The sequence below is a fragment of the Tachyglossus aculeatus genome, chromosome 23 (assembly GCF_015852505.1).
Source record: "Tachyglossus aculeatus isolate mTacAcu1 chromosome 23, mTacAcu1.pri, whole genome shotgun sequence".
NCBI lineage: Eukaryota > Metazoa > Chordata > Mammalia > Monotremata > Tachyglossidae > Tachyglossus > Tachyglossus aculeatus.
The window spans coordinates 32,822,503-32,839,109 of NC_052088.1; the positions used below are offsets into that span (position 1 = coordinate 32,822,503).

Here is a 16,607-nt window from a genome sequence, read left to right on the forward strand (position 1 = left end):
ACCTCCTCCAGGAGGCCTTCCCAGATCGAGCCCCCCTTTATCTCTGCTCCTCCTCCCCTCACCATTGCCGACTCCCTCCCTTTGCTCTATCCCCCTCTCGACCCCAGAGTACTTGTGCATTTATAGGCACATATTTGTAATTCTATGTATCTATATTAATGTGTATATATCTTTAATTCTATTTATTAATACTGATCAATCAATCATATTTTTTGAGCGCTTACTGTGTGCAGAGCACTGTACTAAGCGCTTGGGAAGTACAAGTTGGCAACATATAGAGACAGTCCCTACCTAACAGTGGGCTCACAGTCTAGATGCCTGTTTACTTGTTTTGATGTCTGTCTCTCCCCTTCTAGACAGTGAGCCCATTGTGGGCAGGGATTGTCTCTGTTGCTGAATTGTACTTTCCAAGCGCTTAGTACAGGGCTCTGCACACAGTAAGCACTCAATAAATACGATCGAATGAATGAATGAAGTTGTGGGCAGGGAATGTGTCTGATGTTGTATTGTACTCTCCCAAGTGCTTAGTACAGTGCTTTGCACACAGTAAGTGCTCAATAAATGCAGCTGAATGAATGAATGGAAATAGTTGTCATGTTCACAGAAAGCCTTTATCTCAAGAGTTCTCCCACTGAAACAGACACCTTGTCTGAAATGTATCAGAGTGCTGTGTGACCTTGGGCAAGTCACTTGACAGCTCTGGGCTTCAGTTATCTCGTATAAGATGGGGATTGAGCCTGTGAGCCTGACGTAGGACAGCGACTGTGTCCAACCCAATTTGCTTGTATCAACCCCAGTGCTTAGTACAGTGCCTGGCACATAGTAAGTGCTTAACAAATACTACAATTATTAAATGGATATGTTCAAACTGTCGAGAGCCTCAATGTGAATTCAGATAACAGCCCCTACCAAAAAAATCAGTCCAGGCAAAACTGCAATTTGCTCCAGGCTGGAATACGAGTGTCATTATTTCTAATTGAAAAATGATTGCCCCATGCATCTGACTTGTATAATTGTAGATTGTAAAATCTAGATTGTTCGTTCATTCATTCAGTCGTATTTATTAAGCGCTTACTGTGTGCTCTGCGCTTGGGAAGTACAAGTTGGCAACATATAGAGATGGTCCCTACCCAACAGCAGGCTCACAGTCTAGAATGGGGAGACAGACAACAAAACAAAACATATTAACAAAATAAAATAAATAGAATAGTAAATATGTACAAGTAAAATAGAGTAATAAATCTGTACGAACATATAAACAGGTGCTGTGGGGAGGGGAAGGAGGTAGGGCCGGGCGGAGGGGGAGGACCACATGTCTTCCATACATTTTATTTTCACCGCACATTTGGTTAATTCCATAGTGTACATGTCGAGGTAGGCTTCCTTACTCAAGCCATCGCATTTATACCAGTCATATATATATATATATATATATATATATATATATATATATATATATATATATTCCATGTATATCAAGATTTTTTTTGTATTTGATTTGCTTCTACCTCTTTTACTAATTTTGCGAAATTTAAAGTAGTAGCATTTCAGAAATAATGATTAAATCTCCACCCCTCCAGTTGTTCCTAGGCTTGGAGAACAATGGCAAATTCACTCCCAATTACCGCCATTGTAGTTTCTAGAGGGAGGTGCCTTACACTGAGAAGGGCAACCATTCACCGCCATTCACCGAGGGAGGCAACCCTTTGCTGGAGGGAGGTGCCTTCTCTCAAAGGAATTCCTTTTTGACCTCCCAAACTGATAGCTCTGGCCCTGAAGGCAAATTGGTTAAATTTCCTATTCATTGATTCATTCACACAATTGCATTTATTGAGTGCTTACTGTGTGCAAAGCACTGTACTAAGCGCTTGGGAGAGTACAATATAACAACAGACACATTTCCTGTCCACGATGAGCTGTGGCTCTCCTCTGCAGCTGAAATTTTAGACATCTCTTTCTTCTACTGATTTTTGTTTGCTTTTCCCCTTGCCACGGTTTCACTGTTATGTTACTAAATACCTTTTTAAGGAACTAAACATTTGGACAGCTGCAGAGTTTAACTAAACCCTGTTCAACTTCTGCTTATTTTCTTTTCACTGTTCGGCAATCAGAGTTCCAAGGTCTCCCTCTGTTTCTTGCAGATGAGAACGTAAGAACCTAAGAATCAACCAGTGGAAAAAATACTAAGCAGTACAGCCTATGGAATAAACAGGGGCCTGGGATTCAGAAGGACATGGGTTCTAATCCTGGCTCTGCCACTTATCTATTGTGTGACCTTGACCAAGTCATTTCACTTCTCTGTGCCACAGTTACCTCATCTGGAAAATAGGGATTAAGACTGTGAGCCCCTTGAGGGACATGGACTGTGTCTAGTCTGATAAACTTCTATCAACCTCAGCGCTTAGTACAGTCCTTGACACATAGTAAGGGCTTAACAAGTACCCAAAAAAAAGATCTTTGATGGTTAGAACCGTGTCTACCAACTCTATTAGTACTTCATTCATTCAGACGTATTTATTGAGCGCTTACTGCGTGCAGAGCACTGCACTAAATGCTTTCCTAAGCCCTTATTCACCTCACTCTCAGCCCACAGGATTTACATACATATCTGTAATATATTCATATTAGTATCTGTCTTCCCTTGTGAACTGTAACCTTCTCGTGGGCAGGGAACACGTCTACCAACTCTTTTGTATATTGCATTATCCCAAGCACTTATTTCAGTGTTCTGTACACAGTGTCTGTCTTTGAAAGATGTCTTTCAACATTTTTCAGGTGTTAACATCACTGAGCCAGTTGAGCTTCTGAAGAAATATCCTGGGTGTTCAAAGATCCTAGTTCCCCTATTTTATTTCTTTCTTGTTTTCTTCCAGCACTCGGAATTTCCTTCTAGCAAACTACCTGTGGTCTTACTCAGACTGTGCTGTGTCCTTTTCGATAGCTATCACTTTGCGGAGGCTCAAATTTTTTTTATGAATAGGTATAATAATCCCGGTACTTGTTAAGCGCTTACTATGTGCCAAGCACTGCACTAAGCACTGTGCTAGATACAAGATATTCAGGTCTCACCTGGAGCTTATAGTCTAAGAGGAGGGAGAACAGGTATTGAATCCTCATTTTGCAAATGAGGGAACTGAGACACAGAGAAGTTATGTGACACATGGCATAGTGGAAAGAGCCCAGGCCTGGGAGTCAGAAGATCATGGGTTCTAATCCCTGCTCTGCCACTTGTCTGCTGTGTGACCTTGGGCAAGTCACTTCACTTGTCGCCCATTGTTGGGTAGGGACCATCTCTATATGTTGCCAACTTGTACTTTCCAAGCGCTATGTACAGTACTCTGCACACAGTAAGTGCTCAATAAATACATTTGAATGAATGAATGGGCCTCAGTTACCTCATCTGGAAAATGGGGATTGAGACTGTGAGCCCCACATGGGACAGGGACTGTGTCCAATCTGATTTGCTTGTATCCACCCCAGCACTTAGTACAGTGCTTGGCACATAGTTAAGCGCTTAACAAATACCATAATTACCATTATTGCTTGCCCAAAGTCACACAGCAGATACGTGGCAGAGCTGGGATTAGAATCCAGGTTCGACCCCCAGGTCTATGCTCTTTCCACTAGACCACACTGCTTTTCCTTTTCAACGGGCAAACACCCACGATGTCTCAAGGAGGTGCCACAGGGTTGCAAGCCCAATTCATCATTTTCCTTGGAAAACGCAAGCTAGATTCAGCAACGTTGAAAAGTCTGATTTCACCATTACATTTGCCTGCACAATATCCACTTAAATATTAAATGGCCAAAGCAATCAATCCCTTCTCAGGATCGCACCTGGAGAGTTTCCAGTCCTCTCCCAGTCTCAACTACGGGAGGGAGAGTCAAGCAGAGGCCTACCCATTCCATTCCTAGCTTGGCCAGTGGCAAGCAAGTGGAAGGAAATCCGCTACAAGTTAAAACTTACCCCTGCTGGGCAGCAGCAGCAGGCAAGAGTGTCGAGGGCGGAGACTCAAGTTTACTGCTTGGAAGGAGGCAATGGTAAACCGCTTCTGGATTTTTACCAAGAAAACTCTATGGAACCACTACCAGAACAGCTGCAGAGGGAGAGCGGGGTGTTCTGGGAGAGAAGTGTCCATGGTGTGGCTATTGGTCAGAAACGATTCAACAGCATAAGAGAAGACACAGCAATCAATATGTTCACAGTGGGCAGGGTAACTTAAGGTGTTAAAAATTCCAATGTTATGTTGCTTTTCTTTTTTTTTTTTCAGAGGGCCTCACAGATATGTCCATGTTTGAACTTTCCACTCATGCTCAGCAGCCCGATTCACAATGGTTCTACTACTGAGAAGTGGCCTAAACTCTTAGATCTTGGGAAGAAAGTAGGTTATGTTTTTCTAGTTGCTTTCCAGCGGACTTGACAGTGTGCTATGGAACTCCTTTTGATGCAACTCATGCATGAGAAATAGATGTAAATAAAGGGAAGAACTCAGGGGGCAGACTGGGATTTTGGATGGACAAGAGGTCATTCATTCATTCACACATGCAATCATATTTATTGAGTACTTATTGGGTGCAAAGTACTGTACTAAGCACTTGGGAGAAAACAACATAACAAACAGATACATTTCCTGCCACAACAAGCTCACAGTCCAGAGATGAGGTAACTGAGGCCCAGGGAAGTTAAGTGACTTGCCCAAAGTCACACAATAGACGTGGTAGAGCCGGGATAAGAACCCAGGTCATTCTGACTCCCAGGGCAGTGTTCTATCCACTAAGCCACGTTGCTTCTTGCTCAGATCTATCCCAGCGCTCAGCACAGTGCCTAACACATACTGTGGTTGCGTGTGATTGTGCTAACCCAAATATTAGCTCAAGATAATGGGAATGGCCAGGGTCCTTATAGCATTACCCCTATAAAGCCCTGTACCCTGTAAACATGTTGTGCGCAGGGGATATGTCTGTTATATTGTACTCTCCCAAGCGCTTAGTACACTGCTCTGGTCACAGTATGCACTCAATAAATACGACCGAGTGACTGACTGACAATGCCTGCTCTGGTCAAAATGTGGAAGACTCAAAGTGCCTTCTTCCATTAAACTCGAGGGGAAACTGAAAAAGTGTAATCATAAACAAACCTGTGGTTGTTCGATTCTAAATTAGCTTTTTCTTTACCAAATGCATCTTTCAGCGGAGTCTGCTGCTGCTAAGTATCTATAGATGAGGTTATAACCATACGTGGTTTGAGAATCTTGGCAAAAACATTGAGGATAGAAATTGTCCCAGGGAAATAGCAGGCATTCTCCACTTCGGGCATGGAGAAGAACAAAAAGGGAATATTTTTCAAATGGGTTTTTGAGACCACTGTTTTAAGCATTAAAGGGAATGTGGAAAGACCCGAATGAGGTTCTTTCCAGTACACTTAATTTTTACCTCCAAGACCATTTATGCAGCAGATGGGATTGTTGACCATTCAACCCCATACTGGTTTCTAAAAAAACGGGTTCTATGCACAAATAACATATAGTCCTCAAGTTGGTTTTACTGAATTTAATTGCATATTAAGTATTTTCAGTTTCCATGCCACAGACCCCTTTGTATATATGACTGAAACATCTGGAAAACCAGCAGGTATTTAGATTCTGAATAACTGAAAAAATACACAAAGAAATTGATAAACAATCTACATTGAAAACATCAATCAAGACAAGTATAAAGAACAACTGTAACATTTAGCAGCCCCTGGTTATAAAGCAATGATTATAGGCACATTTTTTTCAAAAGATGCAACAAAAATAACATATTTGTCATTCCTCCCATATGTTTAACTGGTACATAATTTTCCATTTTTAGAAACTGCATGAACTCGATCCCCAGCTCATCAACTGTAATGTCTCTTGTTTGATTCATCCTGGATTCTAATTAAAAGAATCCGCCACCTATGCTGGGTAGGCTATTTGAAGAAACATATAGAAAGCAAATTTCAATGCAAAATACACAATCTAAAATCAAGTTTTATGGACTAGAGAGGAGAAAGACTACGGTAACACTGTTGTAGGTTAATAAGAGATCTCTCCCAGCAACCTCCTTGTACCAGAGTGTGAGAAAGCTCGATCAGACACAAATTGAAAGTTTGGAGAAAGAGAAGAAGGGATGCCAGTGTCAACAGCCAATTGGGAGATACTCGTTTTACTATTCTCACTCCATGATATCTGCTGAACGTGCTTAGTCTGTGCAGAGAGATTTGATGTTCAAAGCATTGTGGGATTCAGAGGAACTGAGTTCTATTCCCAGCTCTGCCACTTATCTGCTGGGGAACATTGGGCGAGACATTTGGGTCTCACTCATTCATTCGATCCTATTTATTGAGCACATACAGTGTGTGCTTGAATTTCCTCATCTGTTAAATGGGATTTGATACCTGTTCTCCCTCTGATTTAGACTGTGATCCTCATGTGACATGGGGACCATATCCAGCCTGGTTACCTTGTATGTATATACTCCAGTGCTTAGAACAGTGCATGGCACATATCACGTGTTTATCTAGTGCCATTAATATTATTATGATCAGATGATGTGATTTTTAAAACACCGACATCTCCTAAAGCTGGTTTATGCTGATTTTCTTTTTTTAAGACAGATGGCTCCTCTTCCCACAGTCCCTTAGGCCCTGCACCTTAAATCCAACTTATCCTCCTACATGTTCAAACTCTAATTTGACAAACTCTAATTTGACTGAGTTCGAAATAAGTACGGCTAAAATGAAGAATAAAACATCAGTGAAGGTTCCGTTTCTCTGGTGCCACTGTTCTATTGAACCCAACCTGGTCAAAGCCACTTGTGACTGTAAAACCAAAACTGGAACCAGCATGTTCTCAGCTGCTCTCAAAGGTTTAGCCTAAAGCCTGTAGCACATTTTGTTTCTATAGTTCATTCAATCACATTTATTGAGCACTTACTGTGTGCAGAACACTGTACTAAGCACTTGGGAGAGTACGCTATAACAATAAACAACACATTCCCTGCCCACGACTGAGTTTACAGTCTATAGTTCATCTGCACGGAAACAATCACATTGAATAACTACCACAAAGACTGGCTTTTGAGAGTAAACAAAGTTCAAGAGCCATTATGTAGAAGAATATTAACCTTGTATATCATTTATAGCTCTAGCAATCAATGTACTTCAGATGAAAGACAAGCCACCACATTAGAATATCCTTTCACAACAAAGTCGGATCAAATACAAACAAGATAAAAATGGAGATCTATAGGATATAATCTTTTCCTTATCACCAAATCTTATCACATGACCATTAAATATCCACATGCCATTTTTGCTTTCAGTTAGAAACATTTCACCAAATCCCTAAAGTGTTACACAAAGGTTTATACCACATCCACAATCATTGTGAATCTCACTCGGGCATCAGATCGGCTTTATACCTGATCCAGATTTTTTAAACAAATTTTAGGATCATTAGGACTTCCTCCAAAAAGAAAACGATCCTTTGCTCACGTGCCTGTTCTATGAGAGGATCCTTTAAAACATCCACTTATCAAGATTTGATGGAAACTTCCAGAGGTCAGGTACTTTTCAGATGTTCAGACAAGCCACGGATATAAGAGATCATTAAGAGTGGATAAAAATAGCACCTGGGAAACGGCTCTGGTAGGTAGGAGAAGTTGGGGCTACCAGTAGACTCTGAACTCATATTCTGATGGCCAAGAACCTGACAAGATAGTTTTTGACATGTGTGATAGCCCTGCTTGCAGGGGCAATATTTCATCCAACCAATGGTATTTACTGAGCGCTTACTATGTGCAGAGTACTATACTCAGCATTGAAAGAGTACAGTACAAGAGTTGGAAGACACTTTACCTGCTCATGAGCACCTGGTCTTCAGGGCCAGAGTACAATATTCAAGCAAGAGTGACTCCCAAAACTACATGTTTGAGGACAGAGGTCAACTCGGGGGAGTGTCCCTTGAGGGAAGACTACCGGTGTTAAACACCTCAATCAATGGTATTTACTGAGCGTTTCCTGTGCTAAGCATTTGGGAAGAGTACAACTGAGTAGGCAGATATGTTTTGTAGATGTGTTTCCAACTGGTAGCATAAATTTTGTAGGTAAACATGTTCCTTGCCCACAAGAAGCTTACAATCTAGAAGGGCAGACAGACATTAATATAAATAAAGGCCTTCGGGTGAAATTCCTTATATTTATGCTTTCAAACCCGAGACCCAACAACCACTTGGTCCTGAAGAGGTAACAATGGGTGGGGTAGGGGAGAGGCAGTGGAGATTTAGAGGTTGAGGGGGTAGTGGGGAGGAGGTTTCAGTTTATACACATAGGACTACACTGGCTGAATCAATCAGTCAGTAGTACGTACTGAGCGCTTACGGTGCACAGAGCACTGTGCTAAACACTTGAGAGAGCATGATAACTTAAAATGAGCATAATGAACAGCCAAGACTATGGAGCCAGCTTTTGGGCTTTTGAACTTTTTAAGTGCAGGAGGTAGGGTTTTCTGTAGCTATCATTCAGCTATACACGATACAGTCTTTGGTGTGTAATATCTCAGTATTTTTCAGGTTACTATTAGGCATCACATAGAAGACACTAGACTTGGATTGAGACAGACATGATACAGACTTCCGTTTAATGATTCCTTTGGTTAAAAAGAGGCTCATATGGAACATCTGTTGTACCTACCAGGGAGGAGTTTTGCTGGTGCCTTCCCTGCTACACTGTAAAGGGGTAAAGTGAAGCTCGGATCATGCTGTCATTTTAATTGTAGATGAAAATGCTAGGAAAAAAACCCAAGGCATTTCACATGATCAAACAAGGTCAACACCTGCATACCTGAATAAACGCTAATTTGTTTTTCGCTTAAAAATCAGGTGAAATAGATAGGATGGTGACATCGAAAGCACTGAGATAGTACATAGCGTTTACAGAGGAAGTTTTATGCACTGAGATGGTGACCTGTTTTTATTGCATAAATATTCCGTCCTTAGAAGAATTCCAAGCTTACGGAGTCGAAATCGTAGCAAATTTTCTAAATGTTCCATTCAGAACACACTCTCCCGGGATTGCTGCTGATCAATGATGTTTCCCAATCTTCAACTCACAGTTTCCTAGATAAAAAATAAAGCAGATATTCACATACCTGTTTCCAGTTTTTTCTCCTGCATTGAGATACTGCCTTAGCGTTTCTGCTGCACTGAATGCAATGGTGCTATATAAAACCATTCTTTCTGAAAAAGTTGTCTCCCAAGATTGAAAGTTCATATCTTATTACAATTCACAGGGATCAGGCTGATGGAAGGTTTAGCAGGAACGTGATAAGAAAAGGAGTATCATAAAAATAACTGTGGTATTTGAAATTAACATTGCGGTATCTGTTACATATTAACTATGTGCCAAGCAGTACACTAAGCTCTGGGGCCAAGCCCTGAGGTAGATACAAGATAATCAGGTCAGACACAGTTCTTGTCCCACCTGGGGCTCATAGTCTACATAGACATTAATTCAATCATATTTACTGAAGGCTTGCTGATTTCAGAGCACTGTACTAAGCACTTGGGTGCGTTCCATATAACAATAAACAGGCACATTCCCTGCCCGAAAGGAGAACAGGTATTGAAAACCCATTCTACAGATGAAGAGACTGAGGCATAGAGAAGTGACTTGTCCAAGATCACACAGCAGGCATGTGGCAGAGCCGGGAATAGAACCCAGGTCCTCTAACTCCCAGGCCCAGGCTCTTTCCATTATGCCATGCTGCAGCACTGGCTGGACTGTGGCTGAATGGGTTTTAGAGGCACTTGAGATCAGCCTCCTGCCCCTTGAAGTGTGAGGCAAAATGGGATGAGCATTTCTGCTAAATTTCCCCCAACTACAACTTAAGAAATGGCTCCCCAGTAACAACAACAACAATAATAATAATATAATAAAAAGGGAATGTTATACACTTACTATGTGCCAAGTCCTATACTAAGCACAGGGGTAGATTCAAGATAATAGGGTGGGACACAGTTCCTGTCCCATAGAGGGCTCCGAGTTTTAAGTGGGAGGGAAAACAGGTCAGCTAAATACTCTCCCTCTGCCCATTCACAGTGTGGTGGTCAGGAGGAACAGGCAATGGAAAAGGCTTCCAATGTCTGTCACTGGTCACCTTGCCAAAATGGCCATCCTCCCCTGACATGCACAAAATTTGGATGAGAAGAGCTGGTTACCAAAATGGCTATCCTCCCCGATACACATAATCTGGATGAGAAGAGATGGTTACATTGCACTCTACTTGGTCTTTTATGATGGAAAGCAGGGATGCAGATACAAAACTGTGTGTGTGTGTGAGAGAGAGAGAGAGAGAGAGAGAGACATACCTTTAGTTTGAGTCTTATTTGAAATGCATTTAAATCTTGCGGTGCCTGGTGGTATTATTTTCTATACCGTTGCTATCTTCTGATTTTCTGTATTAAAAAAAAATTCAGAACAGGCTTACAACATATAATTGGACTGAAAACATTTATCACACTGTGCTAGAGTGTATCAAAATCATTTAGGCTGCATCTTTCTTAGAACCAACTCCCTAATGGCAATATTTTGGTATGAATGATTACAGCTGTCTTACTAACACAAGGATCCTACAAATAGCCAAGAACACTATTTATTCATTCAGTCGTATTTATTGAGCTCTTACTTCTCACTCCCTTGAAGAACTCATTCACTCCCATGGCTTTTACTACCACCTCTATGCAGATGATACCCAAATCTACATCTCCAGCCCTGATCTCTCTCCCTCTCGTTCCAGTCTTGCATCTCCTCCTGCCTTCAAGACATCTCTACTTGGATGGCCTCCTGTCATCTCAAACTTAACATGTCCAAAACAGAGCTCCTTCCCTTCCCACCCAAATCCTGTCCTCCTGCTGACTTTCCCAACACTGTAGACAGCCCCGTCACCCTTCCTGTCTCACAAGCCCATAACCGAGGCATTAATCTTGACTCTTCTCTCTCATTCAATCCACATATTCAATCTGTCACCAAATCCTGTCGGTCCCACCTTCGTGACATCGCTAAAATCTACTTTTTCCTCTCCAACCAAACTGCTACCACATTAATACAATCACTCATCCTATCCCACCTAGTTACTGCAGCAACCTCCTTGCTGACATTCCAGCCTCCTGTCTCTCCTCACTCTGATCAATCATTCGTTCAATCATATTTATTGAGTGCTTACTATGTGCAGAGCACTGTACAATTCAACACCGTTGTTCTTGGGGGACTAAAATTCCCAGCAGCCCATAGGGCCAGAACACGGCCAGGGTCCGATCACCTGGCACCTGATCGATAACAGTTCGACCCTGCCAGACGGATGACCAACTGAACAATGTTAGAGTTTCCTGGGTCAAATATTTTCAGCCCCCACATCTCTGGCATTTGAACAATTCACTGTGATTTTTGGAAAATCAGATAATTACTGGATCTTGGTTCAGAGTGACAAAATATGTCTCAAGCCAGTAGAAGTGTCACGAGTCTACTCCAGTTAGTCGGACAGCCTTTGTGTTCGTTTTAAAATAAAAAGCAAAATCCAAAAGCTGGATAAAGATAAGTTTTTTGCCTAAATGGTGAAAATTCAAAGGTAAGGCAGGCACTTTATAACAAGCTTTTGTGTTAACTTTTTTTCTATAGCTGAATTATCTGTAACTGATTCTGTTTCACTTCATTTGCCTAAGTATACATTAGTCAAAAAAAGTACTTACAGTTGTTCGATTTGTTCAAACTCTTTCTCTCCCTCTATGGAAAGCAAGAACAATGTGAACCTTGGAATGATTTCATGATTCTTGACAAACAGATGTAATCAGCTACAATTTTCTTTTATTATTATTAGTAGTAGTAATAATAATGATAATTATGGTATTTGTTAAACGCTTACTATGTGCTAGGCTCACAGTTTTGACCCCCATTTTACGGTGAGGCACAGAGAAGTAAAGTGACTTGCCCAAGGTCACACAGCAGACTTGTGGCAGAGCCAGGATTAGAACCCATGACCTTCTGACTCCCAGGCCTGTGCTCTATCCATTACGGCATGCTGCTTCTCATCTAACCCAGGCATGAAGGTTAGGGCTAAGACTCCCCTCATTTCTCCCCATCCCCCTCAAACCAACTCAGTTTCTCAACTCACTCTTTCCCTCCCCTAAGAGATATCACTCGGGACAATTGCAATAGACTTAATAATAATAACAACTGTGGTATTTCTTCAGCTCTTACTAGATGCCATGCACTGTACTGAGCCCTGGGGGAGATACAAGATAAAGTTGGATACAGTCCATGTCCCATATGGGGATCACAGTCTACAAGGGATGAAGAACAGGTACTTAATCTCCAGTTTGCAGATGAGGAAACTGAGGCACAGAAAAGTTAACTGACTACACATCTGACAGTTCTGAGGATGGATACAAGTGCCACACTATCCCTATGGGGTGGCCATGTATATACAAGTGTTTAAGCTCACCCTGGGCAGGTAACGTGTCTACCAATTCTGTTACATTGTATTCTCCCAAGTGCTTTGTACAGTGCTCTGCAAACAGTAAGTGCTCAATAAATATGACCAACTGATTGATTGTGTGCATTTCCCCGAGCATAACACAATGTCAGCCCAAATCCCCAAACCTTAAGTGTCAGGAACGGGGCTGGGGGAAATGACTAAACCATGCACTTATTCTTTGCTTGGCACATAGTAAGTGCTTAACAAATACCATCATTATTATTAAACTTGCTTAGAACCGTTGCGTTTCACTCATTCAATCATATTTATTGAGCACTTACTGTGTGCAGAGCACTATACTAAGTGCTTGGGAGAGTACAATATAACAATAAACAGACACAATCCCTGCCCACAATGAGCTTACAGTCTAGAGAGTCTAGCCAGCTCTCGATAAAGACCTGGACCAGTGAGGGGGTGGTTGGAATGAAGAAGGAGGCTTTGGGATCCAGGAAGTGTGGAAGAAAAAACAGCTGGATTTAGAGACAGACTGAATGAGTTGAACGATGGTGAGGAGGCAAAGGTAATGTCCAGAAAATTCTTGTTCATATCCAACAGACGATCATTCCCCCCACTTTCAAAGCCTTCCCCAACTAAGCCCTCACTTCCTCTTCTCCCATTCCATTCTGGGTCATCTTTACACTTGGATTTGTACCCTTTAATCATTCCTCCTTCAGCCCCACATACATATCTACAATTTAATCGATGTCTGTCTTCCCCTCCAAGACTGTAAGCTCGTTGTGGGCAGGGACCGTGTCTCCCAACTCTATTGTACTATACTTTCCCATGTGCTCAGTACAGTGCTCTGCATGCAGTAAATGCTCAAAAAAAAAACCCCACCACTGATTGAGTCAGGTTTAAGGAATCCAGAACAGGGAGAATGGTGGCGAAAATCTCTGTTTCCCACTAGGGAAGCAGCATGGCCTTGTGGATAGAGCATGGGCCTGGGAGTCAGAAAGATCAGGGTTCTAATCCCGGCTCTACAACTTGTCTGCTATGTCACCTTGGGCAAGCCGCTTCATTTCTCGGTGCCTCAGTTCCCTCATCTGTAAAAAGGGGATTAAGACAGTGAGCCCCTCGTGGGACAGGGACCTTGTCCAACCTGATTAGTGTAAACCTTCCCCACAGCTTAGATCAGTCCTTGACACATAGTAAGCATCTGATAGATATCATCATCATTATTATTAGTGCTTTAGTAACTCTTTTATCTTAACTATTGTACCTGCGGTGTTCTGCTTCCTCTTCGTGTGCACCTCATAGAGCAGAATGATGGTGACTAATATTATCACCTCAGCAGCAATCGCAAGGAACGGTTTCAGGGGTACCAAATAGCTCAACACTTTAAGATCAACTTTTCCTTCGCTCTCGCCCAGGGGGAATATGGCTTGACACATGTACAATCCTCCATCTTGCTCTGAAAGTTGCAGAATCTTGAGCTTGGTTTCGTTGGCGTATTTGCTTGGGAGTTCATACTTCTCTTTTATTTCGGTGTCCACAGGGACCTAAAACAAGGAAATGGGAATATCCCTATCACATCGTGATCTCAGGGATGAGGTGGGCATTGACAAATATGCTCTTGGCAAATGACAGTACAAAAGTGTGCCTTAGTGGGATGGAAGAATGGTATGCTGGGACAGAGAGAACCCTTCTTGAATTCATTGATACTTTATGCTGCATTGATACTTTATGCTGCATAAAGTAACATCCTGTGGGAAAAGTAAAGGGCTCTTGAGTGCGGTAGAGACACAGCAGATCTTTAAATCCAGTAGGAATCCACTACAGATTCTTTAGTGTGCTTCCATGTTCCCATTTTTCAATTCATGTATGTAGGACTGGAATCTGCAGATTTCATGCCTGAAATACAAATCAGCGTGGAGAAGCCATTCGGTCTAGTGGTAAGACCACTGGCCTGGGAATCAGTGTCCTTGGGTTCTAATCCTGGACTCTGCCACTAGCCTGCTGTGTGACTTCAGGAAAGCCACTTATTTCTCTGTTCTGTAGTTTTCTCATCTATAAAATGGGGCTAAATACCAGTTCTCTCTTCCTCTTAGACTATGATTCCCATGTGGGACAGGGAAGGTGTCTGCCCTGATAATAATAATAATAGCATTTATTAAGCGCTTACTATGTGCAAAGCACTTGGGGAGGTTACAAGGTGATCAGGTTGTCCCACATGGAGCTCACAGTCTTAATCCCCATTTTACGGATGACATAACTGAGGCACAGAGAAGTTAAGTGACTTGCCCAAAGTCACAGAGCTGACAATTGGTGGAGCCGGGGTTTGAACCCATGACCTCTGACTCCAAAGCCCGTGCTCTTTACCAGTGAGCCACGCTGCTTCTCTTCTCCCTGATGATCTAGCATCCCTGCCGGCAGTGAGGACGGTAAGTCACATAACTTCTCTGTGCTTCAGTTACCTCATCTGGAAAATGGGGATTAAGATTGTGAGCCCCATGTGGGACAACTTGATTACCACATATCTCCCCCAGTGCTTAGAACAGTGCTTGGCACATAGTAAGCACTTAATAAATACCAAAATCAGAATATAAAAGACAAGAAAACTTTTTAGATGTTTGAGTAGACCAAAGAATCCTAGAGATGGTATGTATGTTTAAGTTGGTTTTTACATAATATAGCTCCCCAGAAAAAGCAGAACTTACCTGGCCACTTTCATTTGCCTTAAACCAAATCCATTTAAGAGGGGCAGAATTCTCACTTTTACATGTCATGACAACTGAATCCCCTTCATAACTGAGTAATGGTTTATCTTTTCCATGAACCTCAGGAACTAGGAACAGGAGAAATGTATTCTGTTACTTGAAAGGAATGCATCCCATTTTTTGACTGCTCAAGACACGTTTCATATTGAAATTGTTTTCTCCAATCTATAAAATGACCCCTCTTATTATTTCCATTTATTAAGTTTCCCACATATGCTCAACCCATAGTATACAGCAAGAACACATCTCTCAGAAAATGAGACTATGCAAAATGTTGAGATATTTATATATTATAAATTATTTATTTATATTAACATCTGTCTCCCCCTGTTGATTGTCAACTCATTGTGGGCAGGAATCGTGTCGAAACAACTCTGTTGTATTGTAGCTCCCAAGCGCTTAGTACAGTGCTCTGTTCACAGAAAGTGCTCGATAAGTACCACTGACTGACTGATGTTTCTCTGAATATGTATTATTTGTGCTCCCAGTGAAACTGTTAAACTCCTTGAGGGCAGGGATTTTGTTTGCTTGATTTTAGAATACTCTCCCAAGAACTTATGCTGTGATCTGCACAGAGTAAGGGCTCCATGAAGCCTAATGACTGATTGTTTTACCTCATTTTGACTAAAGTAGATACACAGATGTCCTCTGTTCCTCTGCAATCGTCATTACTGTGTGCAGAGCACTGTACTAAGCTCCTGGGAGAGTACAATACAACAGAGTCGATAGGCACGTTCCCTGCCCATTACGAGTTTAGAGTCTGCACACAGTAAGTGCACAATAAGTTACACTGTTTGAGTGAAGTGGTCACTTAGACACGACAGTCGAAGTTAAGGAGATTGACTGAACTGCTCAGGGACTCAGCATAAGGACAGAAACTAGTCAGTGTGAAGTTTTATGGAGAAGAGTCTTTAAAGACATCCGAAGTGGCTACTGACAGATGAGGAAAAGAATTCAAAGAATCAAAGACCCACAGCCAGACTCTAGAGTTTGCTGATCTAGTCAGATGGACAGGAGCAAAGCTGAATCAGCTTTCTCTGACACACTGATTGATTTGATTGGAAGATCTGCCTATTCATTCAATCGTATTTATTGAGTGCTTACTGCGTGCAGAGCACTGTACTGAGTGCTTGGAAAGTACAATTCAGCAACAGATACAATCCCTACCCAACAACAGGATCCTTTTTGCATAACCTTATCTATCAATCAATCGATAGTATTTATTGAGCACTTACCGTGCGCAGAGCATTGCACTAGGCACTTGGGAAAGTACTGTATAACAGAGTTGGTAAACATGTTCCCTGCCCACAAGGAGCTTCTACACCTTCACCTCAGT

The 16,607-nt window shown here is 41.9% G+C and overlaps 1 protein-coding gene and 1 non-coding gene across 2 annotated transcripts in view; one reads left to right on the forward strand and one right to left on the reverse strand.

Annotated features, from left to right (window-relative positions):
• The first annotated feature begins 3,819 nt into the window (after positions 1-3,819).
• On the forward strand, positions 3,820-3,957 carry LOC119944932. The gene has a single exon (XR_005456072.1). It is a non-coding gene; the product is annotated as a small nucleolar RNA SNORA7 (small nucleolar RNA).
• Positions 3,958-5,535: 1,578 nt separating this feature from the next.
• Positions 5,536-16,607, reverse strand: part of EMB (embigin) — a 38,893-nt gene continuing 27,821 nt past the window's right edge. The window contains exons 5-9 of the mRNA XM_038765798.1: positions 15,212-15,339; positions 13,774-14,053; positions 11,770-11,803; positions 10,393-10,479; positions 5,536-9,141 (exon numbers count right to left, since the gene is read on the reverse strand). Of these exons, the coding sequence (XP_038621726.1) occupies positions 10,422-10,479; positions 11,770-11,803; positions 13,774-14,053; positions 15,212-15,339 (500 nt within the window). The 3' untranslated portion in view covers positions 5,536-9,141; positions 10,393-10,421. The remainder of the gene's footprint in view (positions 9,142-10,392; positions 10,480-11,769; positions 11,804-13,773; positions 14,054-15,211; positions 15,340-16,607) is intronic.